Here is a 20,674-nt window from a genome sequence, read left to right on the forward strand (position 1 = left end):
TACCAAGAAAGAAAACAGCCCGAGATGACCGGGGAAACACCCCAGGTCCAGTCCAGGGGTCAGGTACATAGCATAGCACCTGCCCTAAAATGCCCTAGCGCTATGTACACTTAGGGTACCTCTAGGTGCATGGGCCTAGTGTACAGTTTTTAAACACAGGTGGCCATCGTCAAGCAGACGACTCAAGTGGTCGTGAAAAAAAAAAAAAAAAAAAAAAAAAAAAGACCGAACACATCCAATGGACAGTCTTCTACGGCTCGCTTTCGTAAGGTTGGAAACATCATTAGAAAGACTGTGATAGGGATGTCTGTAATTCGAAGACACATGGTTTCATCCCTTTCTCTTCAAGTAGGCCTAGAATTAAAGTTCGAAAAGAGTCTTCAGGTACGCTTGGATGCGTGGTTAGGGCGTATGTACCAAGGTGTAATATAGGTACCTCTACTGACTGAAACGTACTCGGTTTCCATATTCTTACAACTATCCGGCAGGAACATCCGGACATCCTTCCCGTCGGTCAGCGAGCCGTTGCCGCACTTAGTTTTTATTTCGATAAAGAAGTTGTTCTCGCCGAGAGTTTTGGTCATTTGAGTAGTATTCAGTGTACTTAGTCTTCCTGTTCAGCTCTTTTGTTCAGACCGAACGATCGAACCTCCAATTTACCACACCACCAAATACTCGTGCACCAGACTCGACGTCTTCAGACTTCAACTTTACCTACCTACAGCTCTGTTGGACTTCCGACCCGAATTCACGTCACCATGGCTTCATTGGAAATCTTTCCCGGTCGCAACCTCGAAGGATACCTAGGTACAGTACAGGTGAGACCGCCCATGAAGAGCCCCTACAAATGTGAATCTGTTGGATCTGGACCAACATATAACGATGGGGTGAAAGAAATTCATAGCGAAAGATAGGTAGGTAGCTTGGGCAACACAGAGGTATATCCATCTCGACGCAGTAACTAACATCCGGATGCTAATATGTATGTACCTAGTAAGAACCCAGGACGATGAGTTTCGTTCGTGATGGCGTAAAGCGCACGATTCCAGACAACGTTCGGATTGTGTGTCAAGCCTAGGTAGGTAGGTACATACGTCAATTTCTGTTAGTGCTGCCGACTGACCAGCCCGCCAGTCGCCTACATACCTATTTCAGATCAAGAATGGAATTCGATGTCTAGGTGGTCAGAAAACAAGTTGTGTGATCTTCTATTGATCGGAAACTACCAAGGTTGTTCCAGGCTGCGAATGATCGGAACTCGGAAGCCGGCCGAGCCGCTAACAGCGGAATGTCCAAAAGAAAGAGGTTCCGAAGAATGGGGATTGTTCGTCAAGTCCTCCACTGACTATCTCGGACAATCTTCCCCTCAGGAGGAGGTGAGACTCTCTTGAAAAGCCGCAGCTCAGCTACGTAGCTAATCTGTTCAAACCTGCCTACTAAGCAATCGATCCATTCAAGACAAAAAGACGAACAATGGTACCGGAACTCGGAAGTCAGATCCTTGACAAAGAAGTCTCATTGTAAAGGGACTCCAAAAGAATGGAATTGTGCTCAAGTGGCTTAGATTGAATTGGGTGGATGGCTTCCCCCAGTACCCGGGAGAAGAGTCATCGAAAAAAAGAAAACAAAGAAATGCAGGGGATGAATACCTTGATTGGATCGGAAGGATTCCGGGAGAGAGATCGAAATGATAAAAGTAAGACAACAAGATGAACAACAAGACGTATTACTGAACTGGACTGCAATTTAGTCAACAAACCTACTATAAGTTAAAGAGAAAACTGAACATATGTCAGAGCACGGAATCATGATTTCATGTATTTATATATCTACTGGACCCTTTGAAGCTGTCAGTCTCGACTCTCGAAAACACCATCACCATCACCATCACCAAACCAAACCAACTGGTTCAGAAGGTAAATAACAAGATCAAGTTGACCATATACCCGAGAGAAGATACTACCCGGTAATAACGATCTCAATCTCCCAACATATTCCCAACCAAATACACACACACACGCCCCCAAAAATGTGCCAAATCAACATCATCCACTTCTCCCACCACCACGACTTCTTCCGCCCCGCCAAAGAAGCACCCAACACCTCCATCACATACAACAACTGCCACCTTTCCAACCCTACCAGACCAACAACCGAAGATGACGATGGATCCATCATGTCCCTCCTCCAACGCCTGCCTCAACACCACTTCGTCCTTTGCCCAACCCACACCCACACCAATAATCACCACTGCCTAGTTTACAAGCAGACGATGCCGTGTCTCCTGCAAAGGTTCCATTCTGCTGCTACTGCTGCTGCTGCTGCTGCTGCTGCTGCTGCTGCTGCGGAAGTTCATGTTAACGCTAACAGTAATGCTAACAGTCATGCTAACAGTCATGCTAACAGTCATGCTAATAGTCATGCTAACAGTGATACCGACTGGGAAGGCGATGCCGGCGTAAACGTATCATCAACCTGTCCCAACCTGGAAATAACACATGAACACCACCCGCTGAGTTTGATCACTGACATCAACAACAACAAGGTCAACGAGTCCGAAGCAGTCATATCAGGAGCTATTATTCAACGCTTGCATAGTACGAGTGACAGTGTGGACAGTGTGGACAGTGAGACCACCACCACCCTGTTGTCCCAAGCCAAAACTGCACTTTTGTCCACTGCAGACGAGATCCACCAGCAGACAGTGGAACTAAACACCCACATCCTCGAAACATGTTCACTTTTGGAATCCCTGTATCGAGAACTTGCTGCTTTTCCTACTACTACTCAACCGACGACGCCCCTCCAACGGGCGCAAACCCGGGCTCTGCTGTTTATGCAGTTGGAGTTGGAGGTACCACTCCATCGCGCAAGCGAGCTATGTCACAAAATCAACCAAGCCGACGCAAAAATCCGTGAGTTGTTCAAGACCTCCTTTTTGCAAAGACGTAAAGACATGTCTGATTTGCTTGTGGCTATTGAGAGGAAATGTGCGAGCCAGGGAGAGGGTACTACTGATTGTGGCGTGTATACTATAAGCAAGGCGAGACGGGATCTAAGGCAGTTGTCGACGGAAAATATAAGAGAGGTGTGTGAGGAACCGGTTAGGAGAGGGAGGGAGGTGGTGGGGGAGGTGGTGAGGGTGTTGGAGGGTGTGGAAAACTTGATGCGGGTTTAGGAGGTGTGTTGGGGAGTAGGTAGGTTGTAGAGGAGGTGAATATATTGATAGAAGTAGGGAGGGGATAGTTGACATTAGCTGGTGAAGCATAATAGATGAACTGAGTAACAATGTGCAAACAATGGACTGTGATGTGACTATTGTACTTGACAGAAAGGACCTTAGGCATTGCTGCCGAAGTGTATGGAGTAAATAACCTAAGAACAGCCTTTAATTAGAAGCTGGGGTAGCAATGAGCTTGCGTTCGAATTATCTTCACGACCAGTGTGGTACGCTACCACCCAACAGTAGGTACCTACCTACCTATAGGTAAGAAGGAACATGGTGCGCATCCAGTGCCAAGCATGAGAGAAGGTATCATCCCGCTTGTTGTACCGGTTGGGGAAGGAAGTCTGGAGCAGAGGTAGGGAAACGAACCCCCTCCCCAATTGGTATCATCACAGGGTATGATCGTCCTGGTATCTGATCGTGACAGACGGAAAAATTACTTCCCAGAAATACGTGGTCGTATGGCGTCGCATCGGCCGGTTAAAGCCCCAACATCATTCCTCAGTCCGTCGGGTGGTGTCCTAGTCCAACCCTTGAACATCAGAATGTCCTCCAGTAAATAGAAATAATCCACCTCAAACTTATCGTAGGACACCATCCTAGCCTCAACTACCTCTATTTGACCACCATGGCCAAAAACTTCAAAATAGCAATAACCATAGCCCTCTGCCTGATAGCAGCTTATCCCGCCTCCAGCGCAGTCACCTTCACCGTCCCCAGCAAAGTCGGCACAGGAGGCTACGCCTACGCCCCTCTCGACCCCGCGCCCATCGGGATCTCGTTCGAGTTCTTCGCCTTCCCGTCTTACTTCACCAACGTCACCGCCACGGAGCGATGTCTAGCAAACTGGAAGGCCTTGACGGGTGTGTGGCCGCCCATTCGCATAGGCGGAACGACGCAGGACAGGGCGCAGTATGACTCCAAGACATCAGCCTATGTCGTTTACTCGGTGGCTGACGCAAAGGACGCCCCGTCTGATTTGACGTTCGGGTCCCAATTCATGACGCTGGCGGGGACATATGAGGGGAGTGTGGTGGTTGGGCTGAACAGGGGCAAGAATGCTATTGGGAATACGATTGCTGCGGCCAAGGTCGCCGTTTCTGAGGTCAAAAATCTGCTGGCGATTGAACTTGGGAATGAACCTGAATGTGAGATCAAGCGCCCTTGAGGTTGGAGATGTTGATGAGCTGTGCTGACGAAGAGGACATATTATATACAACAGACTGGGTCAAGGATGGGCAACCGATCACATCCGGCGTCAACTGGACTCCGACTACAGATGCCGCATCGCAAAATAACTGGAACATCCAAGTGGGTAGCGCGGTTGGCAAAACCAACATCATTCAGGCTGGGAACTGGAATGAGGCGCCGCCCACATGGGGAGCTGCGCAATTGATAGCGACCGAGAACGCCACGGTGGAATCCTATGTTCGACACTACGCCCACCACAACTACCCCGGTGGAAGCATCCAGAGTCTCATGTCCCATTCGGCCATCTCAAAGAACATCCACACTTTTGACGCTGACATAGCCGCAGCTCGAGCGATTGGGAAGCAGTACGTCTTTGGCGAGACTAACTCGGGTACGTACCGCGTACCCCCTTTACCCTAAAGGAAGCTTTCTTAGCTGAGTTCATATTCCAGTATCCGGCGGAGGAGCAGCTGGAGTCTCCCCGACGTTCGGGGCAGGTCTATGGACCATGGACTACGCTCTCCGCGCCACTTACAGCAACATTTCGAGGACGTACTTCCATCATGGGACTGTCGGCAACTGCCAATACTGCTTCTGGGGCCGATACAGCATGGGGGCTCCGTACTACGGAGCGTATGCAGCGGTTGCCTTGATGGCCGGCGCGAGCCACTTGACGGCTTTGGATAGCGGTTCGACCAACTATGCGGCCTATGCCACGTTCGATTCGAGGGGGCTTCCCCTGCGAGTGATCTTGTACAACTCGGATTATTTCGCCGGCAGCGGGACAAGGACTACTCAGTCCTTCACCTTGGCCGGCTTGACCTCGTCAACGGTCAGAGCGAAGAGGCTGACGGCAGCAAGCGCGACGTCTAGAGTGGATCAAGGAAGTCCTCCATCGTTTGGGGGTCAGCAATTTGACAATGGATCTTGTGCCATGAGCGGGACCGAGACGTTCGAGACCACACCCGTTTCTGGTGGCCAGGCTACCTTTTCGGTCAAGGCAACCGAAGCACTTTTGTTGTATCTGCAGTGAATGCGGAGCTGGATCGACCAGTGTCCAGTATCCCGAATCAGGCATAATATCAGAGGTCAAAATAACAGAAATTGTGACTGGAAAGGTACTTGATTGGTGTTGTTGACTAGTCTGGTCGATGAGGGTGATGGATGAGGGAGCTTATCCAGCCATCGCGAACGCGATATGGAAAACTGTAAGAGAAGCGTGAGATATTCGAACAAGATAAAGTGTTCAGTACGGACCGACAAGATCAACAACCAAAGATGGCTTGTCGAAGAGTTCACTTGTGGTGTCGTGTGTTCATCGGCAACTTCGGAGGCTCCCTTGATAAAAGGTAGGCATCATCCCAGTTTTCTCGCCGATCGATTAGCGATTCCCGCGCTACCGGGGTGAGCGGGTCTTTTCCCGAAAAAATTTTGGCCGAATTTTCTGCATGGCTAGCATCAAGCTAGGGTAGTTCCCGCGATTGCACCACATGCCCTGTGTCGTCTTCACCGCTTGGTTGTAGTGTAGTGTAGTTGAGTTACGCTGGGTCAGACCACATCTAGGTGGCAGTTTTGGGATCGTGGTTGAGGCCAGAAACAGGGAAAACAACGACGAGCTGTAATGGAGCCAATGTACAGAAGATTATGTACGTGGCTGCTGAGGAAGAAACGGTCATCATGCAGAAACAGACTCAGCGTAACTCTGGGTACGTCTCCAGCAACTAATCAGCAATCCCCAAGTTTTGGACGGCTTTGTAAAAACGCATTGCATTCTTGTTTTTCGTGGACCATGCATTGATAAGCCCAGCCGTCACCGTATTATTATGATCGTCGAGATCCATAAAGCTTGGCCGAACGTGGCAGTCCGGTAGCATGGCAAGATAAGGCGGACTGGGGAACGCAGTCATGCATTCCTTCACATTCTGTCCTTCCCGTTGGGCATAAGAAGACGTAGCTGTCTTCTCTGAAGGCATTCCTTTGTTCATCTTTTGGCCATTATCCATCATCATGCGGTCTTTCTCGTGTTGGGTAGCTGCTGCCCTGCAGTTGGTTCACCACCTAGGCCCGGCTACCGCTGCGGCCGTCCACCACCATGGGAATCACACGGGGAGAATAGCCCCTAAGGCTTTCATCATCAGCATGGTGAGTGACGGAACGCAGAGCAGTGGCGGAATACGCTGGCTGGATGACGTGCTAATTTGAGCCCGTTCTAGTTTGAGCCCGAAACGGACGGCTGGATGACAAGCATGGTGGAATCGGGAACCGGAAACTTGACCGACATCAAGATCGACGTGCCCGGGCTTTCCATGCTGTACCCTCAGGTGGCATGCACGGCGGACAAGTCTGTATGCCAGTTGACGGCCGGAGAGAGCGAGATCAACGCGGCAGCGAGTATCATGGCGCTGGTGCTCTCTCACAAGTTCGACCTCCGTCAGACATACTTTGTGGTTGGCGGCATCGCAGGTGTCAACCCCAAGTACTCGACCCTTGGCGGTGTTGCGCTCTCTCGCTATGTCATCCAGGTCGCTCTGCAGTACGAGCTGGATGCGCGTGAGAAGCCGGAGAACTTCAGCACGGGATACTTTGCGTACGGCACCAAGGGACCGAACCAGTACCCTAGCACCATCTATGGCACTGAGGTGTTTGAAGTCAACGAAGCGCTACGGGACGTGGCGTATAAGTTTGCGCAAAAGGCGAAGTTGGCTGATTCGGCAGCCGGGGCCGAGTACCGGGCCAAGTACAAGGAGGCCGGGGCTGCGTACGTTGCCGCCACCGAAGGGCCGAGTGTTGTCAAATGCGACACGGCCACCAGCGATGTGTACTACTCGGGCACTCTGCTCAGCGAAGCCTTTGAGACGGTGACGCGGGTGTGGACTAACGGCACCGGCGATTACTGCATGTCGGCGCAGGAAGACAACGCCGTGCTCGAGGTGCTCGTCCGCGGAGCCATCCAGGGCCTTGTCGACTTTGGCCGTGTCATTGTGATGCGAACCGGATCCGACTTTGACAGGCCTCCGCCGAACGTGACATCCTACCAGCACCTGATGACGGACCAGAACGGCTTCGAGATTGCCACGACCAACCTGGGCAGGGCGGGCGTCGAGATTGTTCGCGGCATTCTGCAGGGCTGGGAACACACTTTCCGAAGGGGCATCAAGCCAACCAACTATATCGGCGATATCTTTGGCAGCTTGGGAGGACAGCCTAACTTTGGACCGGGAAGCCAGACCAATGGCACCGGCTATGCGGCCGCACCCAAACAGGCGAGGGCGCAACTGAGGGCAAGGGGATATCGTGGCCCTTCTGTTGTGCGACGTCGCATTTGAGGATCTGGTTCATTGTCGAGGTCGTGGTGCCACTGGACAAGACGGTCCTCAGGACACCTAGCCGAGCCAGATCATGACTTTATCCGCATCGGAACCAGATGGAGGAGGTGAAGGGATGGGAGGTAGATATTGCACCTGCAGAGCCAAGAGACGTTCAGGGCCATTTGCCGGCAGTGCAGTACGCAGCATACACATATATTATAGTGTATATATGTAGAGGAGAGTGGAGAGGCAATTGAATTGGTGACGACGACATGGTCGGAAGAGGAAAGTTGCTTTGGTCCGTGTCGTGTTGGTGTTGACTCTGTGTCTTGGGAGACAATAAATGTCACGGATTGAAGTCATCGAAGAGCAAGAAAGAACACAAAAATTGTTAAGGAAATTGTTAAGGCATAGTCAGTTCTCAAAGGCTTTGTCACAGAGGTGAAGGCGGCCCCGACTGCTCCCGCTTCTTTTTGCTGGACGCACTACCACCTTGGCCACTTAGGTAGCTAGGTTCTAACCGAAAACGCCACTTCCCGTTCCGTCACCGGGCCTTGTCTGGTGTAATGCAGCTGCTAAAGTTAGGTTATATTAGCTTCTATATTCGCTAAAAACCCAGTTGCAAACGGTCAAGCATCCCCAGCAGACCAACCTAGTGATTGAATAACCCCCCCCCCCCCCCGGCCGCTCTCGGAACTTCACTTCTTTGACTCCTCCACCGACCTGCATCTCCCATCAAGGTTCCCAATTTCCATCCTCGCCATTCACAGCTTCGAGCAAAGACGGGAGCTTTCGACCATTTCGAGACGGCAACAGCGACAAAGAACACAAAAGAAGACGAATACGAATAGACGCTCAACCGTCTGCGTCACCGACAAGAACACGGCGATTTAAACCCATCAAACAGAATGGGCGTCCACTCCATCTCCAGCTCCAAGTCCTGAGGACAGCATCACCACCCAAGCAGCAGTCGTCATGTCACTCATCCCATACCACCCCCGCGAAGGGCGAGAGATTGTGCTGTACGTCATGCCATCCCACTCCTCACTTACTTTCTTTCAACAATGACGCTGACATGTTTGGACCTCTGTCTCTCAACAGCCGCCATCGCAATGCCATCGTTGTCCGCGATCCCCTCACGCAGCGCCTCGAGATCCGCGGCCTCCAGCTTCACGAATGTCCCACCTGTCACCAGCCCCTGCGAACGTCTCCCGAGAGTCATGTCGACGATGATTCGGACCGTCGCGAGTCCTACGTCGACCCCGACTACTTCCGTATGTTGCGCGACGGCCACAACGGCCAGGCTCCGTCCAACCCACGCCCGCCCTCGAGCCCCATCCGCCGCTTGGTCCGTCCGGTCCCCGCCATAGACGATCGTGGAAACGAAGTCGGCGTACAAAATGCCGAATTCGTCAGCAGCGAGCCTGTGCCCTCCGAGACTACCCGTATCAAGAAGGAGGCTTTTGCTCCAAACTACTTCGAAACCTTTTTCCACGAGGAGCGTACCCTCGGCCGCGGTGGCAAGGGCGTCGTTATGCTTGTGCGCCACGAGATCGACGGTTGCAACCTGGGTCACTTTGCTTGCAAGCGCGTGCCCGTTGGCGATGACCACGCCTGGCTGGGCAAGGTGCTCGTCGAAGTCGAGTTGCTCGCCAAACTGTCGCATCCAAACCTGGTTTCGTACCGCTTCTCGTGGGTCGAGGATGTCAAGATCAACAAGTTCGGGCCCAAAGTCGCATGTGCCTTCATTCTCCAGCAGTACTGCAACGGCGGTGATCTGCAGCAGTATGTCATTGGCGACCTGCTCAAGGAGCCAACCATTGAACAGATCAAAGCCCAAAGACGCCGCCGATCCAAGGGTTTCATCGAACGGCCTAGCGTCACACAGCGCCAGTTGCCCTTCAAGGAGATCTTCTCGCTGTTCAAGGACATCACTTCGGGTCTTGCTTACCTCCACACCGCCAACTACATCCACCGGGATCTCAAACCCAGCAACTGCCTTTTACATCGCGAGGGTGGTCGTACTAGCTGTCTCATCAGTGATTTCGGCGAGGTTCAGCCCGAAAATGCCGTCCGCGTGTCAACCGGGTCGACTGGCACCATTTCTTACTGTGCTCCCGAGGTGCTGATCAAGGACGCAAGCGGCAAGTACGGTAACTTCACGACAAAGTCGGATATCTTCTCGCTTGGAATGATCCTCTACTTTATGTGTTTCGGGAGGTTGCCATATGCCAATGCTAATTCGCTCCACGAGGAGCTGGAGGATATCGATTTACTGCGTAGTGAAATCACGGACTGGAAGGGTTTCGAGGATGAACGACGCGAGCGCCCCGACCTTCCCGCAAAGTTATACCAGCTGCTTAAGCGGCTTCTTGCTATTAACCCAGCCGAGCGTCCGAGTGCAAATGAGGTTCTGAGTGCCATGAAGAACGAGTCAAGCTTAGACGGGTTGGGAGGGAATTCTACGGGTTCTGTCCCATCGATTGGCCTAGCCGGGCGGAGGATACAGGATCTAGATTCTCCCATGCCTTCCAGCACGCCTATGCCAGGTCAGTCACCCGCCGCGTCCTCCTCGGATGCGCCTTCGCTGACCGTTTCTGAGCAAGCAGACCACAGACATGCCAAAGTGTCTTCATCTCCAGACGAGGATCTTCCTTTGTCAGCTGATGGTTACCCGCCAGTTTCCGATACCCGCCAAAAGGGCGCATCCGATATGCTTGAACTTGGCCCGGTTTCTAGGAACGGCAGCGTCGTCGCCCCGCACCCATCTCCACCAGCCATCACAACCCCGTTGCTTATGCCACCGCCTAGCACCCGGCTTGAACAGATGAAGCACTGCGCAGTGCTAACACGATATCACGCTGGGATGTGGCTGGATGCAAATGGTCTTTCCCTTGGAGTGCTGCTTAGGCTTGCTTTTTTGGCCATCAAAATCTTCTCGCTGTCGTGGATTTGCTGGCCCTATGCTTCCAATATCAGCATCCTGACATCGGTTTTTGCTCTGGCGATTCTGGACCTGCTGCACCCAGTCGGGAGGCCAGAGCCACGAAGAGGAAGCAATGTCATGCTTGGGGTACCTCCTCCCGGGAGTAGGCGAGGAAGCAGCTACGAGCAAGCGAACAACCAGAATAGCCAGTTGCATGACCATAACGGGCACATGGTTAGGGCCTCTCCTGACATTACTCCTACCTACGACAACGAACAGTACAGGAGAGCGGGAACGGTGGTAGGTTGGAAAACAAGTGTTTCCCTGTTGTTGTTACATTTCGCCATTCTCTGGGTCACAAATCACATGGGCTTGCTCTGTGCCGTTGGTAGATGGTCCCACTGGCCACCTCCTGATTTGCCACACGATGAGATTGTTTGATGGCCACAACCACTTCTGGGGTTATCTATCGGCTTGCTATTATGGGGCATTTTGTGTCACAGCATGGTAAGAAAAAATCCGGCGTTAGGGGAAAAGGTCCCACGGATGGGTTGGGGTCATACTGCAACAGGAAAATAGACAGATTTCTTGAGTTCGGATGCTCAAGCAGCAGAGGGAGTTCTACCAGTCAAGTCAAACTATGGTGGCTCGGCAAGTATTACTGCATGCATTTTTGCGTTTCAAAATGGTATGTACTCAGTACGAAAGAATTATTTACAAGGTGCTGTCCATCTCCATCGCAAAGCGATTTAACATGTGCACAGCGTTTAAAACTGAGACCTGCCGGTCTCTAAAAAGAAGAGAATTATCCTGCCACCAACATTCGTCTTCCCCGTTCATGACACTAAATCATTGACATCCAGCTTCCAGCCTTCATCACCCCCCTCTTAGCACCCAGAAGTCTTAAGCGCCGCAACAGCACAAGCAGTTCCGCTCGGTCCGCTACCAATCTTCTTGGGCTCCTCGCTGTTGTTGCTGGTTCCCTTATACAGCCAGCAGACGCTCGAGTCCTTGATGCACGAGTTCTTGATGGTCGTCTTATCGCCATAGTTGGCATTCACGCCCGCCACCACCTTGGCGCCCTCGACATAGACATTGGTGAACGTCGACGATCGCTGGTGCTGCGTCTTGCAGTTGCCGCACGAGCGGTACAGCTTGCCAATGTCGGTAGCATAGAAATTCTTGACGGCTACGGTGCCGCCGCCGTTGTGCTGCAGGACCTTGTCGCTCGCGTGACGCGCGCCGCCGCCGTTGACGTAGGAAGTACCGGAGGATTGCTTGAATGTGGCGGCGTCTTCGCAGACGTCTGTCCACCAGCTGGTTTTTTTGGTAGAAGTGTTAGTATGATGTGGTATGATGGGTGGAAGGAAAGAGAAAGAGAGAGGGGGAGATAATGGGAAGGAATGGGAAGGAAAGAACTTACATGTTGTTCAAAGTACATCTCCCCATACAATGCACGCCCTCGCCGTTGTTGGGACCAATCACCACGTTGCTCAGCGTGGCGCCGTCTTCCAGAATGAACACGGCGTCCTTGTCGCCGCCCTCGGACTGTTGGTTGCAGGTTGAGGGCCAGCGGTCCCATTGGTACATGCCGCCGTCGAAGCTGCCGCCGGCCGCGATGGTCTTGACGGCGGGGAGGGCGGTGGTGCCGGAGGGGGTGGGGAAGGTGGTTTGCAGGTTGGTGTTGGTGGCGCCTGCGGAGGCGAGGGAGGCCACGGCGAGGAGGGAGAGGGATTTCATGTTGAGAGACATTGTGTGAATATGTTTCTGGTTGGTTGTGGTTGTTGGTGGCCGCCCGGTTGGTTGGTTGTCAAGATGGTGAGATGAGGTTGAGCTTGACTGGTTTGATATCGTCGATGGAAGATGATATGTCCTATCCTTTATATACCGGTCTGGTCTGGTCCAAATATCAACATTCAACTGCGTATTCGCATCCCTTACCCACCCCATGTCGAGGATCCCTTTCGATTTTGTCCAAGTGTCGGTGTGTTTGACGTCGTATGTAATCGCTGGGGTATGCATACTCCATGTTGTCTGTCCGTCTTCCGATGCGTTCCCGAAGTAGGCCCCCCGTTGATCCACACGTTCGTCCGTTCGATTACTCGGCGGTTTCACGCCCTTCCACCAATCCCAGAAAAGGTGATCAGGGTTGTTTGTTTCGAAACTTGATCCTGTCTGGGGGTTTGGAGCTGTGTGCTGGTATCCGCAACCGCCTGATGGTACCTGGTCCCTGGCATCGAAAGTACATAGTGTAGAAAGGGAAAATGATCACGCTAGTGCAGTACTTCAGTTTTTACTCCATTATAAACACAAAGGTCTAAACTGATCGCTCTACACGTCGGTTAGATGAACTCGCTTCCCTAGAAGAACGAGGAGAGTCGGTTAGCTGGCTGGGGAAGTGAATCCATCTAGCCGACGAGTAAGTCACAATGTACCTAGAAACAAAAGATACATGGCATGTCAGCCATGAGGGAGGAACGAAACATGCAATCACTGATCCGCATTTTGCTTTCTGCATCAGGACACCACGGAATGACAAGGTGCGAACCATCCCAAAAGAGCAAAAAGGCCAAAAGTCTAAACACGGTTAGTAGCTTGCGTACGTATGCATGCATGCACCCCAGATTCCCTTCATTTGCCTTTTCTTGCAAAGTTTACACCAAGTTGTGGTGTAGTCTTGTCTTGGCTTTATTTTACGGTGTTTCCGGATTGCTTGGCTTTCGTTCCGTTCCCCTTGGACTCGCTTTCGCCCCTTCTCCATCTTTTGGTCAAAACATGAAGCCCTGAGACTCAACATCGCGCGCAATGAAATCAACAAAATACCTACATTTTGAGTCGCCCCCCGATGTGAGAACCGCTTGAAGCATGAAAATAATCACGAAAGCGCTAGACTATGTCTAGTAGATGGCCTTACGATCCTCCACCATCAACCCCATAGAAACCGATCCTAGGAAAGGTGGATTGCGGATATGTATCCTCCCCTCGGTAGGCCCTACCTATACTATACATGTCCCCTCTGATGATTAGGATCTTGATATATATGATCTGATGCTGTCATGGGGTATCGGCGCTGTTGTCCTGCACCGACTGCACCTTTCCTTTCGCGGTTTGCAGTTCGCTTGGGGTGGTTCTGGGGTCAAGCCGCATTGACGTCGAAAAGGAGAAGGCAGCAATTGCAACGTCTTGGCAGCGAGCCCTCCGCACCGGGTTGGTGGGATTTTGTGGTGAAACTCTGGAGCAACCAACCCCCTGGTCTTAGAGCTCAGACAATATCGAACATGGATATGCATGTATTTCGTAGAATGAGGGGGGAAAAAAGGCCGGAAGTATGTCCAAAGGTTACGATACGTTCGGTATGTCGAAGGAGCCCGGGAACTAGGTACAGTAATGTGCCCTGTAAATGCTAGACCCAATAAATGCTAAGACCCAATAATTGCTGGGAATTTCTGTGCACGAATTATTTTAGTATGGTATGCCTGCTAGCTGCTAAGTGCTAGCCACCAGCCGGCCCGCCATATAAATTTGCAGCTAAGAGGGTAGTTTATAGGGGGTTGTAGTACCCTTGTTACCCATATCGGGGCTGTCACCAACTATCAGAACCCCTTATCAGGGCGGTTACTAGCAGTCACAAGCCTCCTGCTCCCATACCAATAAATGCTAGGACCCAATAAATGCAAGGAAATCGGCTGCACGCCCCACTTGCATTTACAGGGCACATTACTGTATGTATGGCAACAAAAGAGGGTAGCTAACCAAGATCTCACCGCTGCTCACTCACGGTTACATACAATGCCACGCCTTTTCCAAGGTTCGGGGTTACGTGGTTCTGGGACTCTGGGAACTCTGGGCAGAAAGTAACTGAAACTATAAACGAGATGAAACGGCGGAGAAAGTTCGGTTCGTACTCGCATCCACTGTTCTTCTCCGCGTATTCGAAGGAAAAATGGAAGCTGAATGGAAGACTAGAGGTACCTACCTGGTGTAGAAAATTGGAAGGAAGAGAAAGAAAGCATGGATGGGCTTTAACTGGTGGATTCTTCCCCTTCAGTGCGCAACCCACCCACCTCACAAGCGCATGTTCCTCGACCGACGGACGGACTTCTTCTCAATCACCATCACAGAAATAAGATTTGACATCTTTACAATATTGTTGAGTTTCCGGCCATATTGATTCACTTTCGAACCGTTCCGTAATGACTGTCTTCTTTTCGCAAAACCAGATCAAGAGTAGTGCTGGATATATTGGCTTTATAAATGCACTATAGCTGATATAGTGCTAACAACAACCCATGGCGTGGTGGCAGAGTGGTCTAATGCGCAAGACTAGAAATCTTGTTCCTTCGGGAGCGTCTGTTCGAATCAGGCCCACGTCGCACGATGATCACCAAAAACCTCTTTTTTTTTCTCTTTTTCTCCTTTTACCAATCTATTGCTACTGTGCATCTTCCATTTTTTTCCGTTGTTTGTTTTCCTTCATTTTTTCGTAGTCATTGTTGCGGTGATAAAGGGAGTCACGAGACAAAAGGGGGAATTATCAACAAAACCTGTGATGCTTGCGTGAGTGAATGAATGATCACAGGTCCAAGGCAGCAAGCAGCACTTTTGTGCTACCTGTATTGGATTTCGTCGAAAGGCAAAATCCTGAGAGAAGGCGACAGGCAGACGAGAGCCTCAAGCGGGACGCAGAAGGGTTCACCATGTGCTGGACTGACATCGCTGCTATGAGAAACCACCAGGCCGTGCAGTATCGCGAACACCTTATGGTAGGGGGGAGGGAGCCATGGGTCTGTTTAAACCATTGTTGGAGTTTGATTTAAGGCACCACTCTGAGCCTACAATAATTACGAAGGCCTGTCATGTACTTACTCCTATTAGCATCCTGCTCTGCGTATCGTCGGCTGGCTTACAGTAAAACTACCACCTACTCTGCCATCACCACACCTCATTAGGTACACATGTTGCAATGTCCACTGCTCGCGAAGACGAAGGAAACCCCTCCCAAAACATCCCGGTGGTTTTGCTTACCAAAGACGAAGCTCGCAGACGCGGCCGCACAGAAGACCGTGACTTATACTCATCCGGACAACTATTTCCCGTAGAAATCAACACGGAAATCGGAGCCAAGAAAGCCGACCGCATCTTTCATGTCCTCAACAAGCTCGGGCACGGAACCTACGGCACCGTCTGGCTCGTCCAAGACACCCAGCCCCCCGCCAACGCTCCGTCACGCTGGAAAGCCATCAAGATGCACCGCCAAGGCACAGCCGACACCGACCTTCGCGTGTCCAAGGAGTTCAAGCGTGCCGGTATCAGCCCCGAAAAAGCGCTAACCGAGTATCAGGTTGCCATTCCGTACGAACGGTTCCCCATCAGAGTGGGGGGGCCCGGTGGCAAGACGACCTATACTTGCTCGGTGCTCCCTCTGCTTGGACCAAGGGTGGATAATAGACAAGTTCTTGGTCTTTCGAACGAGGAGGAGGGTACCTTGTGCTCTCAGGATGACGGGAACGGGAACGGGAACGGTCAGACCAGCAGCAGCCTGTTTGCCTGTCGACAGATTGCGCTGGCTCTTCAGAAGCTGCATAACATGGTGGGCATCGCCCACGGGGATTTCAGGCCGGCCAATATCCTGTATTACCTACCTCACTTGGATAAGCTGCAGAGTCAAGACGAGATCATGCAGGTGTATGGCGGGCAGCCGGAGGCAGTCGAACTTGAAAATCCCGAGCCTTTTAAAGAACCAGATCACCTTGTTTTCCCAGCCAAATGCGACGTCTACGCCCTCAAAGAAATCCTGGCGCGCAAAAACTTGGATATAGGCTTTATAGGACATGGACAGGTCCCTCGCGCGACCGTGATCGACATGGGCTCAGCCTGGCATCACGCATGGGAGCCGCGTCACTCGCTGATTCCCGTCCACTATAAAGCGCCAGAGTGCATCGTACGCCTACGTCACGGTCACGGGCACATGAGCGTGCAAAGTGACATATGGGCGTTGGGCTGCTCTATGGTCAAGATCTGCTCGGGACATACTGCCTTCCCAGACAGCCGGGAATCGGTTGACGGGTGCCTCGAAACCGACGTGCTGGCTGAGATGGAATACTTTCTGGGCCCCATCCCCGTACCGTATCGAAATGCATGGAAGGAGCGGGATGAACAAGGGAAGAAGACCATGTTTCCGTCCAATCCGGCGCATGTTGGATTTCTTAGGTATAGTGCGCTCAAGAAGTGGAGGAAGAAGCATAAGAAAGCAAAGAGCCCGCTTCATCTGGTGGTGATGCAGAGCGAACTGTCAAAGGAGAAGGCGGACATGTTTCTGGATCTCTTGCGGGGGGTTTTTCGGTGGTTTCCTGACCAGAGGATGTCCCTTGAGGAGATCTTGAGGCATCCTTTTCTGCAAGTGACTGATACGAGCTCAGGGTGAGTCTCGGGAGGGCAGAGCTGTTATGGCCAAACCTACAGAGGAATTGACCGTACCGTGACGGTGGTTGGCATGGCATTGAAGTACACGAAGAATTTAGTTTCTAATAACGTTGAACGAAACATATATTTTTTTCCAATGCGAAAAATACCACAAAAATAAATCGAAATCCACCTCTCTTGACCATTAACAAGAATGAGAAGTCCTCGACATCCCTTCCCACCATAAGAAGTAAACTAACGTTAAGCACCGCTCTCGTGTGTCCCGGTCGATGCAGCATCCTACACCATTCTCTATCTGGGCCAATTCTCTTTTGAAACCCACGTATTACAGCTACATCTCATAACCGGCGATGAATCCTTACAATCGAAGCCATTGCCCAGTTCTTGAACCAATGACTATGCTTTCTCCTCATCCCATGCCTCATCACCTGCGAGTCCTCGAAACGACTTCCCCGGACACGGAAGATCAAACAGATTAGTTGCTTCAAATCTGCCTGACGACGTCCGATATCAAGGCACTCCCACTAAGCCGTCGCGGTGCTTTTCCACACCGGCACTAGATCGTGCTGGGGCTTTGTCACCCCACTGATGAAATGTATAGCGAGAGCGTGGGAAGTCATTCTGTCGCCGCGGACATTCAACGCCCGAAGCTTCTTCGCGCTGGGTGGGATGGACTAGTTCCTACTTCGTTGGGAGTCGTGCCCAGGGACGGGGCAGACTTGTTGGAAGCAAGAGAGGAGGACGGAAGATTCGACAGCGCAGTTTGTGCGGACAAGGGAGAATGGGAATTCCAGGCCGGGTTCAGCGTAGCAGGGTGGGTGAAAGCTCCTGCAGGACGAAGGACGGCGTCTTGTAGCGCCTTCAGGACATCGTCACTTTCAGGAGGAGGAGGCCCAATCATGGGAGCTGTAGTAGGATTAGGAAGGGTAGGAACAGCCTCACGCTCAGCTCTCTCCGCGGTCTCAGCTACTGGAGCAGCCTCGGCCTGAGCAGGACTTCCACCAGTAGCCTTGTGGTATGTGATCTCCGTGAGCAGGGTTTCTCGGAAATGGACGCTCGGCCGCCACTTGCTGCTGTCCTTAGCCTTGAGACCTGGCGTCTGGTACATTTCGTCGATCTCCTCTAGAGATAGACCCTTTGTCTCATAGATGTAAAAGTAGACAAAGCCGACGCAGAGCATGCAGGCTGTACCCCAGACGAAGAAGATCTTTGACTGGAGGTTTGCGTACCCGGGACCATAGTTGACGAGGTAAGGAGTCGAGTAGGCGATGGCCCAGTTTACTAACCACTGTTGTTGGGTCAGAAGGTTAGCGATTTGAGTCTGATAACGCGCAAATCCTCGAGGTACGAATATGCACCCGGAGCAGTGCATTGTTTCAGGTCATCAGCTTGTTTGGAGTGACACTAATATCGCAACACATAACGGTACGCTGACAAGCCAACGGCAAGCGCCATAACCTCCAGATAGTAAGGGCTTTGCAAAGGGTGTGGAAATGTCCCAAAGCACGGATTGCTCTACTCATCGACAGAGAGGAACAAAGGTAGAGGGTAAAGGCTTGAAAAGTTCTCTTCTATCCTCCACCTTACCTCCAGAATGTCATGGCAGTAGACAGAATCCGGAGTTGAAAATGAAGGAACATGTTTCTGATGTGTGGTTGAGAGAGAAGCAGAAAAGAAGAAAAGTAATTTGGGGTTCTGAGGAGGGCTTTTAAATCACATGCGAACCGCTCTGATCTCGAAATGACGACATTGGGAAGAACAACTCACGTTTGTAGCTGTGCTAATGCTCAACATTTGCGACCGGTGCTTCAGTGGGTACAACTCAGCAGTTACCACCCACGCCAAGGGACCCCATGTTGCGGCGAAGAAGGCAATGAACAAGCACACAAAAGTAATTGATGCTTTTTGAGCAGCAACGTTGAGCACGATAATTACCCCGGAGGCAGTCTGACTCGTTGTCGATGTACCGAGTGTAGCGACGATAAAGTGGCATATGTGCATGGCTACACCACCCCACAAGAGTAAAGGGCGGCGACCAAACTTGTCGAACATGAAGACAGCGGGGACCGTCGAGAGAACGTTGACTGTGGCTAGGATCATACTAATCAAGAAGGAACTCGAGATGCCGGAGTTCTCGAAGAATTGAGTACCGTAGTAGAAAATGAAGTTGACGCCTGTATAGTTCTTGGAGTTAGAAAACGGTCATGGTGGAACAGCAAAGAAAACAGGGGAGATGATTAGACGAACCGGTAAGTTGCTGCAGGATTTGAAGTACCATGCCTGTGAGCATCCTCTTCAACATGCCCGTGCGGAAGCAGTCCAGGTAGCTGCTGTTACCGAGTGACAATTCATATTGGTAGTTTGCACGGATCTCTTCCATCTCCGCAAGGATGGCGGGATCATTGGGCGACAGGCAGCGGATTCTGGCCAGGGCCCGGGTGGCACGGGTCATATCACCTCGCTTGATGCAATACCTGGGAGTCTCGGGAAGGAAGTGCATGCCGATGATGAGAGTGAGCGAGAAGAGCCACTGGAGAGCAATGGGAATTCTGTACGAGCCGGTGTCCTCCCGTTTATGAGTGCCATTATTGACAATGGCGGCGAAAAGGACGCCGATGGTGATTGCAAGTTGATATACGCCCACGATCATTCCACGGATCCATTTGGGAGCGGTCTCGGATTGATAGAGCGGGACTATGAAGTGAGCGGAGTTAGCATACCACGGCCATGACTTTATCGAAAGGGAAAAAAAAAGTGCATCACTCACCAAGAGCCGAAAGCAAGCCAACTCCAAGGCCGGCAAAGAATCTCCCGGCCACAAACAGAGGAATGGCGACAGAAATTACTTGCATGGATACGCCAAAGTTGAATACCCAAGAGGATATGATGATACCCCATCGCCGACCAATCTTATCCGCCAGCAAGGGAGAAGCCAAAGCACCGAAAAAGGTGCCAGCCGAAAGGATAGAGACAATAAGGGAAGATTGCGACGGGCTAATGGCCGGCTTCCCATCAGCATCGATGTAGCCCGTGGAGAAACGCTCGTTCCAGTATTTCATGGCAATGACGCCGCTGATGGTGCCGGTGTCATAGCCAAAAAGAAGACCACCAAAGGCCACGAAGACGCCGATCAGAACCGAGAACCAAACGGATCCCTTCTCATCGGGAGGGCGCTTGAAGAGAATCATGGTGTCCAAATGGGGGCATGTGTATTTGTTGGACAAGAGAGAGAGTAAGTTGTGTTCAGGGGAGGAAGAGATAAGGACGGAAGGTCCTGAAAACCACCTTTTATGTATGGGATGTGTGTTCGTTGTCCATATCCAACTCTGGGGCTTTTAACGCATGGCATAGCATGAATACTGTTGTTTACCTTGGCCAAGGTGTGGACAGTTCCTATATCCTGCATAATGAGTGATGTCCACAAGGTGGCTTAGGTACCATCGTGCCATAGAGATACACCTGACTGACTGGAAGCATCACAGTCGTTCAATAACACTGCCCGTTGGTGAGCCTCTCAAGACGGGAGAGTATGGCCCGAGATACCAAAAAGCAATGGCCACGGGCACCAGATTGAGTGCGATCTCGAGGTGGTCAAGGCCA

At 51.5% G+C, this 20,674-nt stretch overlaps 7 protein-coding genes across 7 annotated transcripts; 5 read left to right on the plus strand and 2 right to left on the minus strand.

Moving 5' to 3' along the window:
• Nucleotides 1–2,029: 2,029 nt before the first annotated feature.
• Nucleotides 2,030–3,178, plus strand: NEUTE1DRAFT_140072 (uncharacterized protein; the record flags this gene model as incomplete). Its single annotated transcript, XM_009855321.1, has 1 exon — nt 2,030–3,178. The coding sequence occupies one exon, from the start codon at nt 2,030–2,032 to the stop codon at nt 3,176–3,178; it is 1,149 nt and encodes a 382-aa protein (XP_009853623.1).
• Nucleotides 3,179–3,526: 348 nt separating this feature from the next.
• On the plus strand, nt 3,527–5,450 carry NEUTE1DRAFT_46946 (uncharacterized protein; the record flags this gene model as incomplete). Its single annotated transcript, XM_009854455.1, has 4 exons — nt 3,527–3,581; nt 3,961–4,374; nt 4,449–4,808; nt 4,870–5,450. Coding segments are annotated over 4 exons (1,410 nt in total), but the record flags the coding sequence as incomplete, so codon positions are not given.
• Nucleotides 5,451–6,263: 813 nt separating this feature from the next.
• Nucleotides 6,264–7,743, plus strand: NEUTE1DRAFT_131494 (uncharacterized protein; the record flags this gene model as incomplete). Its single annotated transcript, XM_009855322.1, has 2 exons — nt 6,264–6,559; nt 6,631–7,743. The coding sequence occupies 2 exons, from the start codon at nt 6,425–6,427 to the stop codon at nt 7,741–7,743; spliced, it is 1,248 nt and encodes a 415-aa protein (XP_009853624.1).
• Nucleotides 7,744–8,451: 708 nt separating this feature from the next.
• Nucleotides 8,452–11,149, plus strand: NEUTE1DRAFT_124185 (uncharacterized protein; the record flags this gene model as incomplete). Its single annotated transcript, XM_009855323.1, has 2 exons — nt 8,452–8,747; nt 8,827–11,149. 2 exons carry the CDS (start codon nt 8,701–8,703, stop codon nt 11,090–11,092), a joined length of 2,313 nt encoding a protein of 770 aa, XP_009853625.1.
• Nucleotides 11,150–11,415: 266 nt separating this feature from the next.
• Nucleotides 11,416–12,403, minus strand: NEUTE1DRAFT_124186 (uncharacterized protein; the record flags this gene model as incomplete). Its single annotated transcript, XM_009855324.1, has 2 exons — nt 11,416–11,968; nt 12,075–12,403. The coding sequence occupies 2 exons, from the start codon at nt 12,401–12,403 to the stop codon at nt 11,539–11,541; spliced, it is 759 nt and encodes a 252-aa protein (XP_009853626.1).
• A 3,211-nt stretch (nt 12,404–15,614) lies between these two features.
• Nucleotides 15,615–17,075, plus strand: NEUTE1DRAFT_47630 (uncharacterized protein; the record flags this gene model as incomplete). The annotated part of the gene is made up of 2 exons (XM_009854494.1): nt 15,615–16,592; nt 16,668–17,075. 2 exons carry the CDS (start codon nt 15,615–15,617, stop codon nt 17,073–17,075), a joined length of 1,386 nt encoding a protein of 461 aa, XP_009852796.1.
• A 636-nt stretch (nt 17,076–17,711) lies between these two features.
• Nucleotides 17,712–20,262, minus strand: NEUTE1DRAFT_47480 (uncharacterized protein; the record flags this gene model as incomplete). The annotated part of the gene is made up of 5 exons (XM_009854483.1): nt 17,712–18,362; nt 18,662–18,718; nt 18,842–19,248; nt 19,322–19,768; nt 19,842–20,262. 5 exons carry the CDS (start codon nt 20,260–20,262, stop codon nt 17,712–17,714), a joined length of 1,983 nt encoding a protein of 660 aa, XP_009852785.1.
• Between the last annotated feature and the right edge of the window lie 412 nt (nt 20,263–20,674).

Source organism: Neurospora tetrasperma, assembly GCF_000213175.1.
Source record: "Neurospora tetrasperma FGSC 2508 unplaced genomic scaffold NEUTE1scaffold_5, whole genome shotgun sequence".
Lineage (NCBI taxonomy): Eukaryota > Fungi > Ascomycota > Sordariomycetes > Sordariales > Sordariaceae > Neurospora > Neurospora tetrasperma.